Source organism: Bos mutus, chromosome 12, assembly GCF_027580195.1.
Source record: "Bos mutus isolate GX-2022 chromosome 12, NWIPB_WYAK_1.1, whole genome shotgun sequence".
NCBI lineage: Eukaryota > Metazoa > Chordata > Mammalia > Artiodactyla > Bovidae > Bos > Bos mutus.
Window position 1 is genome coordinate 25666958 of NC_091628.1, and position 15534 is coordinate 25682491.

Here is a 15534-nt window from a genome sequence, read left to right on the forward strand (position 1 = left end):
CGGTTTTTTTTAAGAAAAGAACTTATAAAATAACACAATCATGATTTTTTTCCTCCCAGGCTAGGCTAGACTAAGGGGAGCTTTAAGGCCTTTTACTGGATTTGATTTGGGGGAGGGGGACAGTAGTCCCTTTTGTCCCATGAACTCAGGGCTCAACTCACGTTAAAGTTCAGAATGGATGAAATTAGAAGCAGTCAATTACTTCCAATGTGGACATTTAATTGGAATCTTGGCATCAAGATGAAGACACCTACATTAAGAAGTATGACTTCATATGAAGCTTTAGGTGAAACAACGGGCATTCTGATGAGGATAAGGTATTTCATAGCTCAGTTTACCTGTTTCTGTAGAATAAACTCTGAAGCTCTTATCCCAGAATCCACAGATAAGAATATAGCGATTATCTGCTGTGACCACAAAACAATGTGCGTTGATTTGTATGCTCTGGTCAACGAGGTCTGTGATCTGCCGTTTATTCACACCAGAGTTATTGGCTAAATGTAAAATAGATACAGGAATTTAAAGAGAGATTCTACAAAGAGTTTCACCAAGCACTTATAGAAGGAATACTTTTATGCTTCATTTATCTAGAAATGGGTTCTAATGCTATATGATTAAGATTTTAGCATTTCCTCATGAGGAATATAAACTGTTTAGTAGCAATGATTATTTATGAACCATATTATATATTTAAAAATTTGTTGGAAATTTAAGTAGTTCTTCCACTGATATGAGGAATTCAAGATGGGAATTTACAACATAATAAAAATATTTATATGCACTTAATTCAATAGATATTCACCCTGCACAAGTTCATTATTGACCAACAAGTTCAATAATAATAAGGAATAAATATTGTATGAAGTATGTTACATAAGGAAAAAATGTCTTCATATTTGCCCCCATCTGTCATTTTCTGATGGCCTTTATGATTCATGGGAAAAGAAGAAAGTAGGGATTTGTGCGAGGGGTGTTGTTATGTAGGTGGCCCCTCAGGGAGCTTTAAGTCAGCAGCTTTAAAGACCTGGATTGTCAACAAACAGAAGCCTTTCAAGAATGGGCTAGCAGGGGAGGAGGGGAATGAGAAAGATGGGAGAGGGGCTGGGGAAGAAAGAGACAGGCAGAGAGTCACGGGCAGCACTGGGGCTGAATTGAATAGAGTCAAGAACTGAGAGACGCCCTGTGATTTCCCCAGTGCCTGTCTGCATGCCAGCCTGTCCCTTCCTCCACACCGTCCTTCCAGGCCAGATCCCTGGGCTGAATTCTTAAACAGAAAATGCAGATGTAGAAGACCACCATCACTTCCTAACACCAATTAAACGTAAGTGTTACTATTTGTGGACATCGACTAACACTATAATAATAATTACCAGAGAAGGCAAAAAGTAAAAACAAAAAATTTTAAAAACAGCAAAGGAAAAGAAAATCAAAGGTCTGAGTCCCTTGAAAACTATGTAGTTGGTGCTTGATTAATAGAACACAGCTATTAATCTTCCACGGTTACATTCTAGCTGTACGTGAAACTGTTGCTATTTTTTAGCAGAGAAACAGCTAGAAGCTGGAATCCACTTGAAAAATATTCCTTGTCCTAAGCATATATTCTCCAAGAGAAATATAAGTGCTCTTCTGTGTAGGAGTATAGGTAACTAACCTAAATGGTTGCCTTGCATCTTATTTCTGGGTTCAAAGATGGAGGCTGAATTAATCGAAGGAAAAAATACCATAAATTGCTTATGGCTTTATAATTTTTCAAACCACATTCTATTTTTTTCTTATTTAGCTCTCATATGATCCCATGAGAACAGGCAGAATGAACATTATTAGGAACCATCCTACAGATATGAAACTGAGGCCCAGAAAGATTAAGACACTTGTTCTGCATCACACAGCTAATAAATGTGTATGTGATTATTTAAAAATGGAGAGGGAGAGGGTGGGAAGATTTGGGAGAATGACATTGAAACATGTAAAATATCATGTAAGAAACAAGTTGCCAGTCCAGGTTCGATACACGATACTGGATGCTTGGGGCTAGTGCACTGGGACGACCCAGAGGGATGGTGTGGGGAGGGAGGAGGGAGGAGGGTTCAGGATGGGGAACACATGTATACCTGTGGCAGATTCATTTTGATATTTGGCAAAACTAATACAATTATGTAAAGTTTAAAAATAAAATAAAATAAAAAAAAATACTTTGAATACTGCTGCAAACAGTTACAGCTCCTGAGTTTGCAATTCATATAAAATCTTAAATTAAAAAAAAAAATGCTTAGCTCTATTGAATGGAGATTTCCAGAAAAGTTATTCTTTAGTATCAACTTTCTTAATAATAGCTTTGAATCCTTATATATTTGAAATAATATAAAGTTGTTAAAGAAGAGTTGTGGCTGAAAGAAAGCACAGTTTGGAATTATATACCTTGTTTAGAACCAATCTAAATGACCTCTGGAAATACCAAGAAAATACCACAAATCATTATTTTAATAACAAAAAATTCTTAGATGACATGTTATGATTTGCACAGCTCCTTGATGGCAATTTGACATTATTTGTACATTAATTTGTGACAGCAAAAGTATCATTCAACTGTCATTTGTGATAAATAACCACATAGGAATCTGTGGATAGGCAGCATTTATGAAAACGTATTTTTTGTTGTTAACATACCAATTAGTGGATCCATTTCAATGGGAAGATGATGGGCTTGGTCCAAGGAGTAACCTGGAGCTCCTCTGAGGCCTAAAGATTAATTAAAAGAGAAAATGACCATAAAGTTCTCAGAATGGAGGAATTTCCTAATAAGCAGTGTTATAACAATTATACAAAATATGTATTTTCTTAAAAATTATTTGGTAAATTACTGTAAGAATCATTCAGTCACACTACATGTTTTTGAAGACAAATCTTAAAAAAAGCATTACAACAGGGACTGTTGGTTTCCACTTAAGATGGAGAAAGCTGGGAAGAGTTGTTATCCTAACAACAGAAAAAGCTGGATAAAATAGAAGACGATAACATTTCTGGAATCCATCAGAGAGCTGAAATCTAAGTAAAAGGTTATGTCTACATGTAGAAATGGGTGTAAGCATGGGCTGACCTGGGCCAAGGCAGAGAGGAAGATGGGACTCCCATCCCTTCCAGCTTCTTTCAAAAGATGACAAGTCAACTGAAGGTACACAACTGAGCCACACCTAAATCTTAACCTAAAAGCTACTTTCAGAGGATTAATATTTAGAGCTTGACTGAGTTCTTTAGTCCTAATTTCTTACATGGGGTAACATATAAAACTTTAGAACAACTCTAAAGAAAACAAAATTCAAATCTTCACAGCTTTCTCTCAGTGCAAAATATTTCTAGAGGCTAAGACTCCTGTGAATGATAAAGTCATATTTGGGTTGGTCTGAAAGTTCATTCAGGTTTTTCTGTAAAGTATTATGGAAAAACCTGAACAAACCTTTTAGCCAACCTCAGATATTTTTAAGAGATGTCTTCTCCATATTTCTGAGTGAATGGAAGTCGCTCTACTTCATGTTGAAAGTATTACCAATAACCATAAAACAGGGGTATTCAGAAATTCTTAGGAGATTAAGCTAAAAGTAATCTGGTTTTCCAGAGTGATGCAGAAGTCAGTAGAATTAAGATTCAGGTGAACTTGGTGTGGTTCAGCCATTCAAACTTAGAGACAGTGGGGATATTGAGGCTTCTACGGAGATCATATAAGTAATGAACTGGGCCAACTAAATCATTTAGTCACATCCACTGCTGTCCTGGCTGGATAAGTATCAATTTGTCGAATTTTCATGACAGAATTATATCACTTCAAGATGTACTGGCTGGAACCTTCAGGAATGAGTTTGGAGAAAACACACATGAAATGGCTAAACAATTTAGATTTTGTCTTCTCTCGGACTCAAAGCTCCACAAAGAGAGGGATGCTATTTGCCTTGTCCACTGCTGCACTCCCAGTGCCCAGGACCACTTGACACAAAGTGGTCATTCGGATATTTCCTAAATGAGTTAATCAAGTGGGAGAAAAAGGATTTGAAACCACCTAGATTCAAACTTGTTTTTGTTTAGTATGGGATAAAATTTGTGTTTTTTTTTTTTTTTTCTTCCCCTTGCAGGAGCAGGGTGGGAGGACCTGAATTATTTGTAGAACTGATTCAATTCATCAAATACTTATTAGATACTGATCCATTAGCCAAGCATTCTGTGAACGTCCCTGTGGCTCAGTGGGAAAGAATCTGCCTGTCAATGCAGACACAAGGGTTCGATCTGTGGGTTGGGAAGATCCCCTGGAGGAGGAAATGGTAACCCATTCCAGTGTTCTTGCCTGGGAAATCCCATGGACAGAGGAGCCTGGTGGATTACCATCTATGGGGTCACAAGAGTTGGACATGACCGACTGACTAAACAACAACAAGCACCGTGTGCGGCACTGTAACACAGCAGCAATGAAGAAGGCAGACGAGTTATTTAGTGAAGTCTGGCAGTTATTTATTCTGCTGCTTTCTGTAGCTCATGTGGCACACTCGCTAGCCCTCCACACACTTACCTGAACCACAGTGTTTTAGACCCCGCTAGTAAGTGACTCCCTTAGGCCCACGTACCTACTGTGTTGTGCCATCGGTTCACGGCAAACAGCCTGCTGCAGGTCACCGTCACCACCGCAGGGATGGTCAGGTGGGGGAGTGTGTTGGCCGCCACGTGCGTCACTGGGGAGTTTGATGGAAACTTCAGCACCATGATCACATCCTGCTGCATCTGATCTTTAAACATGAGTGGACTCTGTGGAAGGAAACACTGTTGAATAGAAAGGGAGGAGAGCAAAGAAAACAGAAAGAATAACAGAGTTAGTGACAGCGTGGGGGAGCGTGAGATTAAAACAAGCTAGCGTGAGCGCAAGCAGGCAGCAGAGCAGTCGGCGCTCTGGTCTGTGAGGCGGGCACAGCCAAAGGAGCAGGCACTCCGCACAGCTGCTGGGAGAGGACCCCCAATTACTAATAACCAGCTGCAATTTAGGTGCTGCCAGACGATGGAAGAGGGCTTCCCTGGTGGCTTGCACGGTAAAGACTCTGCCTGCAATGCAGGAGACCCAGGTTCAATCCCTGGGTCATGAAGATCCCCTGGAGAAGGACATGGCAACCCACTCCAGTATTCTAGCCTGGAGAATCCCATGGACAGAGGAGCCTGGTGGACTACAGTTCATGGGGTTGCAGAGTCGGACATGACTGAGTGACTAACACGCTTCCAGAGATTTAAGAAGTTAGCTTAGAGATATGTCCACATGATGCAGTGTAATTTTTCAGTGCGGTTACACCACTGTGGTGGAAAGATCAGTCAAGCCAGTTCCCGACAGTGTTTATGTGAAATACGAAGTGAATTGATTCTTTCATCTTTTACCTGGATGATGTGGGGGCATGGCTACAGTCTAAATAATTAAAATTCAACAGCCTCCCTTGTCCGTGCTCCATGGGCACGTTTCTGCTGTGTCTCTGATGACCGTGGTTTAGGCTCCTTCCCGTGCTCAATGGTGAGCTTCCTGAGAGACAGCACTCTCTTTGCTTTTTTAATCTTTGTTTCTCAAACATCTAGTATATGACTTGACAGAAAGGAGACACTATTAGTACTACTAGTAAGTAGTATGGTGGTGGTGGTTTAGTCGCCAAGACATATCTGACTCTTTGCCAACCCATGGAATGTAGTCTGTAAGGCTCCTCTGTCCATGGGATTTCCCAGGCAAGAATACTGGCGTGGGTTACAAAATACTGTACACATTATTACATAAAAGACAGATAAGAATGCTGGAAATAACCACTATTTAGCTTTCATGCATGTTTTCTAATTGTTCACTATTTTATAGAGACGTGTGTGTGTGTGTGTGTGTGTGAATTCTCTGCTACATAAACTTAAAAAGCTGATTTTCTTTATAAACAGTTCCATGCCAATTTAGCCTCTAACAATTTCCCCTAGGAAAGTAATGAGTTCTGACTGGGCATTTCTCCAGGGTAAATATTTTTTACTACTATTATTATTAAACAGAGAAAACCAACACGGGGATAAAACTCTTCTGCCAAAGCATTTCATAAAATAAAGTGTGAGAGAGATTCTCTTGGACAGTTTGTTAAAATGCTTCCTCTCAGGTCTGCAGGCCCCATGTCTACGCTGTGCCTGGGTGTGGGGCTGGGGACGACACGCGTGGTGAAAGCCTCTCTGTTTGGCTGCATGTGAGGACCCACCTCAAGCAGCAGAGTTCATTAAACAGTGAAATTGCTCAGCTGAGTTACTGTATAGGAAAAGAAATGTTTTCAAACACACACATTTGTTTATGCTTCAGTAGGTGATGGACTACCAACCCTTTGACGGTATAGAGGATGCCTCGCCTCTGTACTGCCAATGCTTAATGTCATGCCTGGCACACAGAGGGGGCTCGATTCAAATGTGTAAAGTAGTTGACAGGATAAATGAAAGGTATGAACAATACTTCTATCACACAATAACAACCTGTACATTTGTTTATACATATATTATGGACCATGTTCCAGGGCATTTTACTCCAGTATGAGGATATCTGGTCCCTTGACAATTATCCAGAAAAGTTGATGAACTGTAATTCATGCTGCAAATACATTTTTGCCGTCAAGCATTTTTTTTTCCCCTCAGTAAAAGCTTAGTGGAAAATCACAGTGAAAAAGTAAGTTCTAAAGTAGTTTCTTAGAAAAATTTTTACCTTCAAATTAAATAGAGAAATGTTAACTGTTTGCTTAAAACTGAAAAGGGGTCGTATTCTTATGAAAATGGATCTTAAAAGATTCAGATTGAAATGAAAAGACTATTACTTCTTCCCTTGCAAACTGAGAATATAACGCCAGCTAACATTTACTGAGTACCTGTATGCCAGGGGCTGGTCTAAGTGCTACATACAGTACTGAGTCATTGCATTTTCAGGGCTGGTGCGATTTGTTACCCTCAGGCTACACAGGCTGAAATGTAAACAAAGAGCTTAAATACCTCGCCCAATTCATTCATTAGTTCGAGGCAGACATGGTACTTGACCCAAATCTGGCTCTGAGGTCCTTATTTTTAATCTATTTTCTTGACTGCTGCCATGCAGAGGCTGTATATTATCTTTATATTTCTTTCCTTTTCTTAAAATGAATACTTCCTCTACCACACTTTGCCCCCAAAGATCAAACCAGCTACCTTTAGATTGTGTTTCTTTTATATTTTTCATTCTAATTTATAAGTGTAACCTAATTTTGGTGCCTGTGTATACCTATAAGCCTGTATGTGTATGAAGGGGTTTATGTATATGAGCCAACTCCTAATAGAGAGGGCGGCGATTTTTGTGAATCCAAAATTGAGCTAGCTGAAGCCGAACTTAAAGATAAGAACTATACTCCTTTTTCTGTTTCTTTCTAGGTAATCAGTATATCCTGAGGCTGAAGAGTTAAGCCAATACATCGAGAAGATTTAAAACGCTGCTAAAAAAATCACTATTTTATTTGAACTCTACTCAGGTACAAAGAAAGACAGAAATGTTCCGCAAGCTGCTACGTCTTACCAGGTGCATGGCAGAGCTCCGAGGCGGATGTGGCTCAATAAGCAACTGAGATGGCGTTTGTCCAAAGTTCTGTATCTGTGCCTCCATGGCCTGCAGGGGAAGGAGAGTGATTGTCACAATCAGTATGCATCAACGAGAGAGGTCAACACACTCTGACAATGCAAAGTGTATCCCAAGTCAGCCATGAAAAAAGTCCAGAAAATTCACCGGGTGCTCTTCTCCCAGGGTGCAGAACCATCCAAGTGTTAGTATTTTGTAGACAAGCTCTGCTTCTCCTTCCAAACATGCTTCCGTTAAGTCACTATTCTTATTTAGAAGCTGGGGTTAAATGTGGAAATGTTATCCTGTGAGTACATGCAAGCAGCTAGAGACCAGAGAACACTCTGAACACTAAATACAACACAAATACCTTAATAAAGTCCTTTGTAAGAAGAAACGTATGGGGATCTCTAATGAAATAAGCTTCTGGAATCTTAATAGGAAAAAAAAAGAATGAAACATAAAGTCCACTAAGGATACAAGATAAAATTCAAATAAGCATGTCTTCTAATCAATTAGAGAGTAATAAGTAGAAAGAACATTAAGACTTCTGTATAGTCATCAAATACAGCAAAACTTTCACTACAAAAAATACAGTTTAGTGTGCTATGCTATTCTAAGATATATTCTGAAATATTATCTATAAGCTATGAATTCATTCCTCTCAAAAATCTTCTGAAATTTTAGAGAGAACTAACCCAAAGAGGAAATAATTCTTGGGGCATCCTGACCTATGCAATATGTCATTAAAACCTATGCAATATGTCATTAAAACCTATGCAGATGGAAATATTAATGAGACTTTGTCATTTCCAATGAATATTTCTAGATTGCAAACTGTCTGAAGTGTGCAATACACCTTTTTGGTCCATATGTCAAAGAGAAAATCTTAAAAGAGATTTAAGTATTTCTTCTATACATACATTTTACAGCCAAAAAATGCAATCTATTAAACCAGACTAACAGAAATATTTTTCTGAAATATTATAAGCATGTAATTTAAGTCAATAAGGAGAAGCACAATATTTACTATGATTATTACTATTATTTACTATTATTATTACTCTGTTACCATGTTAATTTTTCCCCTAAAATTGTGTGCAGTTTGGTGGCACATAAAAGTGAAATGCGAAAGTCACTGCTGAATGCTTGGGAGTCAGGTAAGTTGGTAGATGACTCTTGGCACAGCCCTGCCACTAATCGTATCACTATCTTCAATTCTCATTTATAAAGTCTTTAAATTTAACAATCTGTCCTCCTGGACTGCATTTTAAGAAAACGTTTATCAATAAAAGTGTGAATTTTCAAATTTATTAGCAATATTAAACATGAATGCATCATTATCTGCCATATTTTAGCAAGTGCATAATGGGGCTTTGGCTCTTTATTTGCAGAGGCAACAGGATGAATTACTAAATCTTTTTAAGTACGGTCCAATTTTAATGTATACATTTATTTGCATGGTGTCCACTCACATGAGAACTGTGCTGCTGCTGCTGCTAAGTTGCTTCAGTCGTGTCCGACTCTGTGCGACCCCATGGACTGCAGCCTACCAGGCTCCTCTGTCCATGGGATTTTCCAGGCAAGAGAACTGGAGTGGGGTGCCATTGCCTTCTCCATGAGAACTGTGACTACCAACTAAATTGTGCTAACACAGATACCATCATACTTCATCTCCCCAAAGCAAGATTTATGATTAGAAAGGGGAGAGACTATTTCTGGTTAGGTTCACATTATCAACAATAAATTCTGAGAATTATTTGGGAAAAAAAAAAAAAGAATTGTACTGTTAAAAGTTGCCCTGGTTAGAAAATGTCCAATACCCAGCTTAATGCATCATGAACTAAATATAATGATATCTACTATTACTTGTGTTTTTACTCCTCCAGATAGAGGACCAGGGAGTGGGGAGGGAGACAGAAGTAAAATCAAACACATTTAAATTCCTAGATCAGTGCCCTGCATTTGAGTAGGTAGCTTTTAAATGTTCAAAAAGGAAGTGAATCAATAAACATGCTTTGCTTGACTTTAACTTTTTTCCTGAAGGGGAACTATTAAAATTATATTAGAAAATGTTATGAAACTGACTTTATTTCTAGAAATCGTCTGTACAGTTTGCTCTAGTGGGTCCTGCCACTCATCCTTTTGGATTGAGGCAGAGTACACATGCACATATATATATCTTAAATGCTTCAAATGGCATCAGGGTGAATTTTAAGTTGTACTCAATCTTACCTTTTCAATAAGTCAGTCTGTTCCCAACATTCAACATTTATTTCTTTTAAGACAAAACTGAATTTCTCTTCCCTACGATCTACATCACATGCTTTCATGACCTAAAGGTTCCTAGTTCAATATTTATCTTTTAGCTATCATGTAATCCTGTCCTCCAATAATTTCTTACCCTTTGAGTTTAAATTGATCAGACCTTTCTGATCTTGAAAAAGCATGTTGTCTAAGTCTATTAAAATGTTTGAATGGTATGTGAGCACCTACTGATTTTCTTGACTGGCTCCCCCACATTTAGAAAGTAATCCAAGTCTTCTTTTCACCAAGATGGGAGGTACTACTGCTGAATATCGTTATTGGGCAAGTGGAAATCTGTTATATTATTATTTGTATATCATTCTCTCCACTTTCATATGTTCAAAGATTTTGATATTTTTTAAAAAGTGATGCTGAGGAGAAAATAGTTTTCCATGGGCAGGTTGGGCTTTGAACAGAGATACAAATAAAACTAGAGCAGAAAGGGGTGGGGGACTGATTAATTTTTATGGTGTCATTTCTCTGTTACTAGCTCATATTTTTGATTGCCTGTTTCATTTCTTTAAACATAGTGAATCTTTTAAAAATAAAAAAGGGAGGGAGGTACTTTCTATGGGCACATGCCCAGGGATATACACAGTCCACACTGCAACTTATGAAGCATAAAGATTGAATAGTTGTTCTGATGGAGAAGAAAACACCTCCCTTCATGCTAACCTTCGGCAGGGTTTTAAATCCTTGCCAGATGTCCTAAATCATAATCAATGTCCTCCATATTCTCACAGCCTATCTTCCCCTTTATCATGGAACTCAACACAGAATTCTTTATGTGTGTCTGTTTGCTCAGCCTGCGACTCTCTGCAGGTTAAGGCTGTGATTTAGTCCTTCCAAAAATGTCTGAATACAGAAGTGGGGAAATGGTAGGGCATTTGGGCAAAACCGAAAGGTAGCCTGAAAAGAGAAAAGCACAGTAGCGAGGAAAACTTCAGAGCTCTTGATTCTTACAACTCAATACCACAGAAATAACTTAACGAACATCTTTTGAATGTTTACTCTACGCCAAGGCATACAAACTCAGACAGCAGACTGTCCCCCAGAAGTTTTCAGCCCATGAGGACATGAGATGAGGACATCAAGGTGCATGTTAGGGAGGATCATGGGTGAGGCAAACCCAGAGGGCTCGGGAGCCCCGAGGAGTGACAATCAGACTCAGGTGGAGGATGGGGGAGGGAGAGAAGGGCTGTAAGGACAGGGACTTCCAGAAAAAGAACAAGAGCTGAGGTTTGAAGGTTAAGTAGAAATTAGCTGGTCAACATCATAAAAAAGAGTTTTTGCTATGTGGACTTTTTTTTTTTTTTTTTTGCCATATAATGGAATTTTCCTAAAGACATCAAGTAAAAAACATCCAAACAACTACTAAAAGTTAATTATAACTTGGATTCTTTCTATATTATCAGAAATGGGATCTTAAAAAATTCAAAATATTTCTATTTCTCTATATATTGCTCTGCATGGGTCAGAAAGATAATGTTATTCATTAAGACATGTATTTATTTTGCACCTACCATTCTAGAGATCTCTGATACTCACCAAACAAAACAGATACTCTTGTGGAGGTTACATTCTAGCCAGGATGTCACAGGGGCTTACGTTCAGCCAGATGTCACATACTGGCATCCCATGGGCTAGATTCAGCTCACAGGCACAGTTTCTACTTGAGTCAACATGTACAGGTCAGGAAATTTCATACAGTAAACTGGGGTTTTTTGGCTTCTCTCATAAGAATCAGAAGCTCCTGCATGGCCCCATCATCATTCCTGTGTGGTAACACTCGGCTGGAGCACAGAGACTCCTTTTTAAGGCCCATCGCTCATGTGACCCGTGCATAAACTGCCACCTCGCCCAGCTTCAATAGTTTATGCCCTGCTTGACCACATCAGCATTTGTGAATCCTTTTAAAATCGAATACCAAAACTTTAGTTTATGTTACAAAAAATCTATTGCATTATGTATATTGTCTATTGCCCTTTTCAGTGAAGAAAGGATAAATTAACATTGCATATGAGAGCACATGAGTTGTGTAATACGTATGACACACACAGGTGTTGTACACTTGAAACACCGCAAAAATCAACTATACTTCAATAATAAAAAAAGAAACAGGTATGTTCTAAAATTAGAGGGTAAAAAGACTGCTTTTAACACCTTGGGGGAAGTTCTAAAACAGGAATTCTGCAGGGAAAGGCAGAGAAGGAAAAGGAAAATGTGAACCGAATTATGCTTAGGAGGACAATGTAAGTACCTCTGATTTCCAGATTTCATACACACACATGACACACAACTCAGTTTTACCTGCTTACATGGAATATAAAGCTCCTACTAGGGAAAGTTCCCATACACACTGTTTCCCTTTTGTCCTCCCTACTTTCTGATTGTTCCTCTCCTTAGTATTGTTTGGCTCTCTTTGTAAAATACTCCAGGACCCACCTGTCAAATTACAAAATTACCCCTGCCTTCAAGTAGCTCTCCTGTGTGTACGTGCTCACTGCTCAGTCGTGTCTGACTCTTTGCAACCCCCACGGACTGTAGCCCACCAGGGTCCTCTATTCACTGGACTGTCCCGGCAAGAATACTGGCGTGGGTTGCTATTTCCTCCTCCAGAGGATCTTCCCCACGCAGGGGTCGAGCTCCAGTCTCCCGTGGCTCCTGCAGATTCTCTACTGCTGAGCCACCTGGGAAGCCCCATCCAGCTCTCCCTTTTCCCACTTATTCTCAACGAGTTTTCTCTAGTCTTTCAACTTCCCCACGGGTCAGGGCACTGTGTATGGCGGGTGTCATTGATGATACCACGTACCAAGGTGCCCAGTTGGGGGGTAAATGAGTGATAGAATTGACCCCGATTGCCAAAGAAAGGGGCCCTTTTTGTAATTCAACCTCCTGAACAGGGTGGCTTTTTACATTTGCATAAAGAGGCCCTACAGTTCAGTTCAGTCACTCAGTCGTGTGCGACTCTTTGTGACCCCATGGACTGCAGCACGCCAGGCCTCCCTGTCTATCATCAACTCCCAGAGTTTACTTAAACTCATGTCCATTGAGTCAGTGATGCCATCCAACCATCTCATCCTCTGTTGTCCCGCTATGTGCTTGCAATAGCTGTGACACAAGCCTTATTCCTCTGACCTGCTATATCTCTTGCTTAACTGTTTTGTTTTCCCTTCTTGCCTTTCCTCCCAAGAAAGTTCTACCTCCTATATGAACAAAGATACAAGTTTGGGATTAGAAAGCAAGAAAAGAAAGTGAAGTTGCTCAGTCGTGTCCAACTCTTTGCAATCCCATGGACTGTAGCCTACCAGGCTCCTCCGTCCATGGAATTTTCCAGGCAAGAGTACTGGAGTGGGGTGCCATTTCCTTCTCCAGGGGATCTTTCTGACCCAGGGAGCAAACCCAGGTCTCTTGCATTGCAGGCAGATGATGCTCTACCCTCTGAGCCACCAGGGAAGCCCACGTTTGGGATTAAATCCTCAGAAAAGAGAGTGAACATGCTGTGGTGCATGTGTGTTGCATGTCTGCCCATTAATACAAAAAACTTCACAACCAAGGTACAAGGAAACGTGGTGACAGTTAAGGCAAAGTTCAGAATGATGTTCAAATTAATGGTAAATTCAAAATAAAAGACAAAAGTTAGGTGAACAAACGTGCTTTCTCCTTCCCTCTGTGTAGTCTGGTTATCTACTTACGCTTTCCCTGGTAGGCATTAGATAAACACTTTGATTATTCTCTTTTCCTTAGTGCAGATGAATTTAGCCCAGATATATTTTTCTCTGATGGAACCTTTACAAGTTCCAGTTTTTTTTGGCAAATGTTAATTTAGCATTGTCTTTCAGATGAAATGCCATCAGGTCTAAGTGCCATGAGAGAGACAGTAGGAAGAAGCTAATAAGGTAGGCTGTCAAATGACCTGTTTTATATCCATTTTCCTTGGTTGGTAAAATCTTTTAAATGGTTTTAAAAAAATCAGCATTTTGTAAAGTACGATAGGCTATGCTATCCATAATGCAAAATACCAGATTATGTTCAAATTACCAATTATCAGCAAATTTCAGAAAATTTAAGAAAAAAAAGTAAAAGCTTGGGAACACAGAAAAAGATTTTCAAAAAATTTAGTGTTGTGCTTATCCCAGTATACAGCTCTTATTTAGAATGATTTTAATGCTTGAGAGTGGATATTCTTTTTTTCCCCTTTGACAGAAAATACAACTTCAACATATAATACAATTAAAAATATATATGTGATTTTTATCACTCGGTTCTACCTACAATTCTATCAATTCTCTATCAAATAGGAAAAACATGGAATTCTGAAAGCCTGAAATGATAAAAAGAAAGATTACTTAATGGCAGAATGTATTTTAACTGATAAGCCTTTGCTTCTGGTTTATTGTTGCAATAAAACAAGATCATATAAAGCATTACTTTTTAATGCTGGAAAAATAGCAAAATAAATCAAGCAAATAATATCTGCACTTTATTATTTCTTGCCTTATAAACATTTAACTATATAAAAAATTAAAATGCTATTTTATATTAAACTGCTTCTAGTTTTTCACAGAAACTACAAAACAGAAGAACCAAGATGTTTCCTTTGTTTTAACAATCAACTGCATTAAGGCTAAGCCTATGCGTGCATGCGTGCTTAGTCACAAGTCTTGCAGGACTCTGCAACCCCCGGACTGTAGGCCGCCTACACTCGAAAAAGTATTAGAATATTTAAGCAAATATTTGATAACTCAAGCAAAAAAGGACCATATTTGTTTTAACTATCAGACTATGTTAGAAAATATCTGAGGAAGGGGTTCCAATTTGCTCATTTACTTGCCTCAGTGCTTGCTTTTATTTTTTTGGTATAAAGCTGATATATATATATATATATATATATATCAGCAAATTTTTATATACAAATATGTATATATATATATTCTTTTGGTATAAATCTAATACATATATATACACATATACAGATACATACTGGAGATTTCTCTTCCTGCTGATTCCTACACTTCCTCCTTAGAATGATAAATTATAAGGATATTACATAATTGACTTAACAAATTAATGTGAAAAACACCATATCCTCTAGATAAAAAAGCTCTGTCTGGAACATCTAAAAAAACATATTAGGTCAGTGCCACAGGTGGCAAGCTCACTCACTTTTTCTCCTGAAAACTAAGTCAAATCAGGTAGAAAAATCCATGTATTTTAATGAGAAGGTAGTGGCTGTTCTACCCTGAATGCCTTAAATATGTTTGCTCCAGAGTGGTGGCTCACTCAGGGCACAGAGAAGTGAACTGGATCGGCATCCTTGCCCCTGGGCGATGGTCTCCAAGGACCGCACCCCTGGTACTGGGTTGGCCTCTGACTGGTTGGGACGCAAGGTAGAAGGCAAAGCATTTATTGTGCGCCCCCTCATTGTCAGGTCACAGTTTGGCACTGGCTGTGTTGCAGTTCTCTACCTAAGGCCACAGGTTCTGCCGGGTGACCAATTCCCAGGGCTACTTCTCCTGCCAGCTTCTGGCAACAAGCTACCTCCCCTTACACCCTCAAGCCTAGGCCTGGTAACCAGATGTTAACCCCAGGGGGCTTCACCTTCCCTTGATTATCTACTTTAA

General features: G+C 39.1%; 1 protein-coding gene across 6 annotated transcripts in view; it reads right to left on the minus strand.

Moving 5' to 3' along the window:
- The window catches only part of NBEA (neurobeachin), a 672120-nt gene that overhangs the window by 18581 nt on the left and 638005 nt on the right, over positions 1-15534 (minus strand). For 3 of the 6 annotated variants that reach the window (XM_070380422.1, XM_070380420.1, XM_070380425.1), the window contains 5 exons: positions 7974-8036; positions 7565-7654; positions 4611-4803; positions 2668-2739; positions 339-494 (listed from right to left, as the gene is read on the minus strand). In XM_070380422.1, coding sequence (XP_070236523.1) covers positions 339-494; positions 2668-2739; positions 4611-4803; positions 7565-7654; positions 7974-8036 — 574 coding nt within the window. The remainder of the gene's footprint in view (positions 1-338; positions 495-2667; positions 2740-4610; positions 4804-7564; positions 7655-7973; positions 8037-15534) is intronic. The other 3 variants (XM_070380421.1, XM_070380424.1, XM_070380423.1) reach the window with 3 other exon arrangements.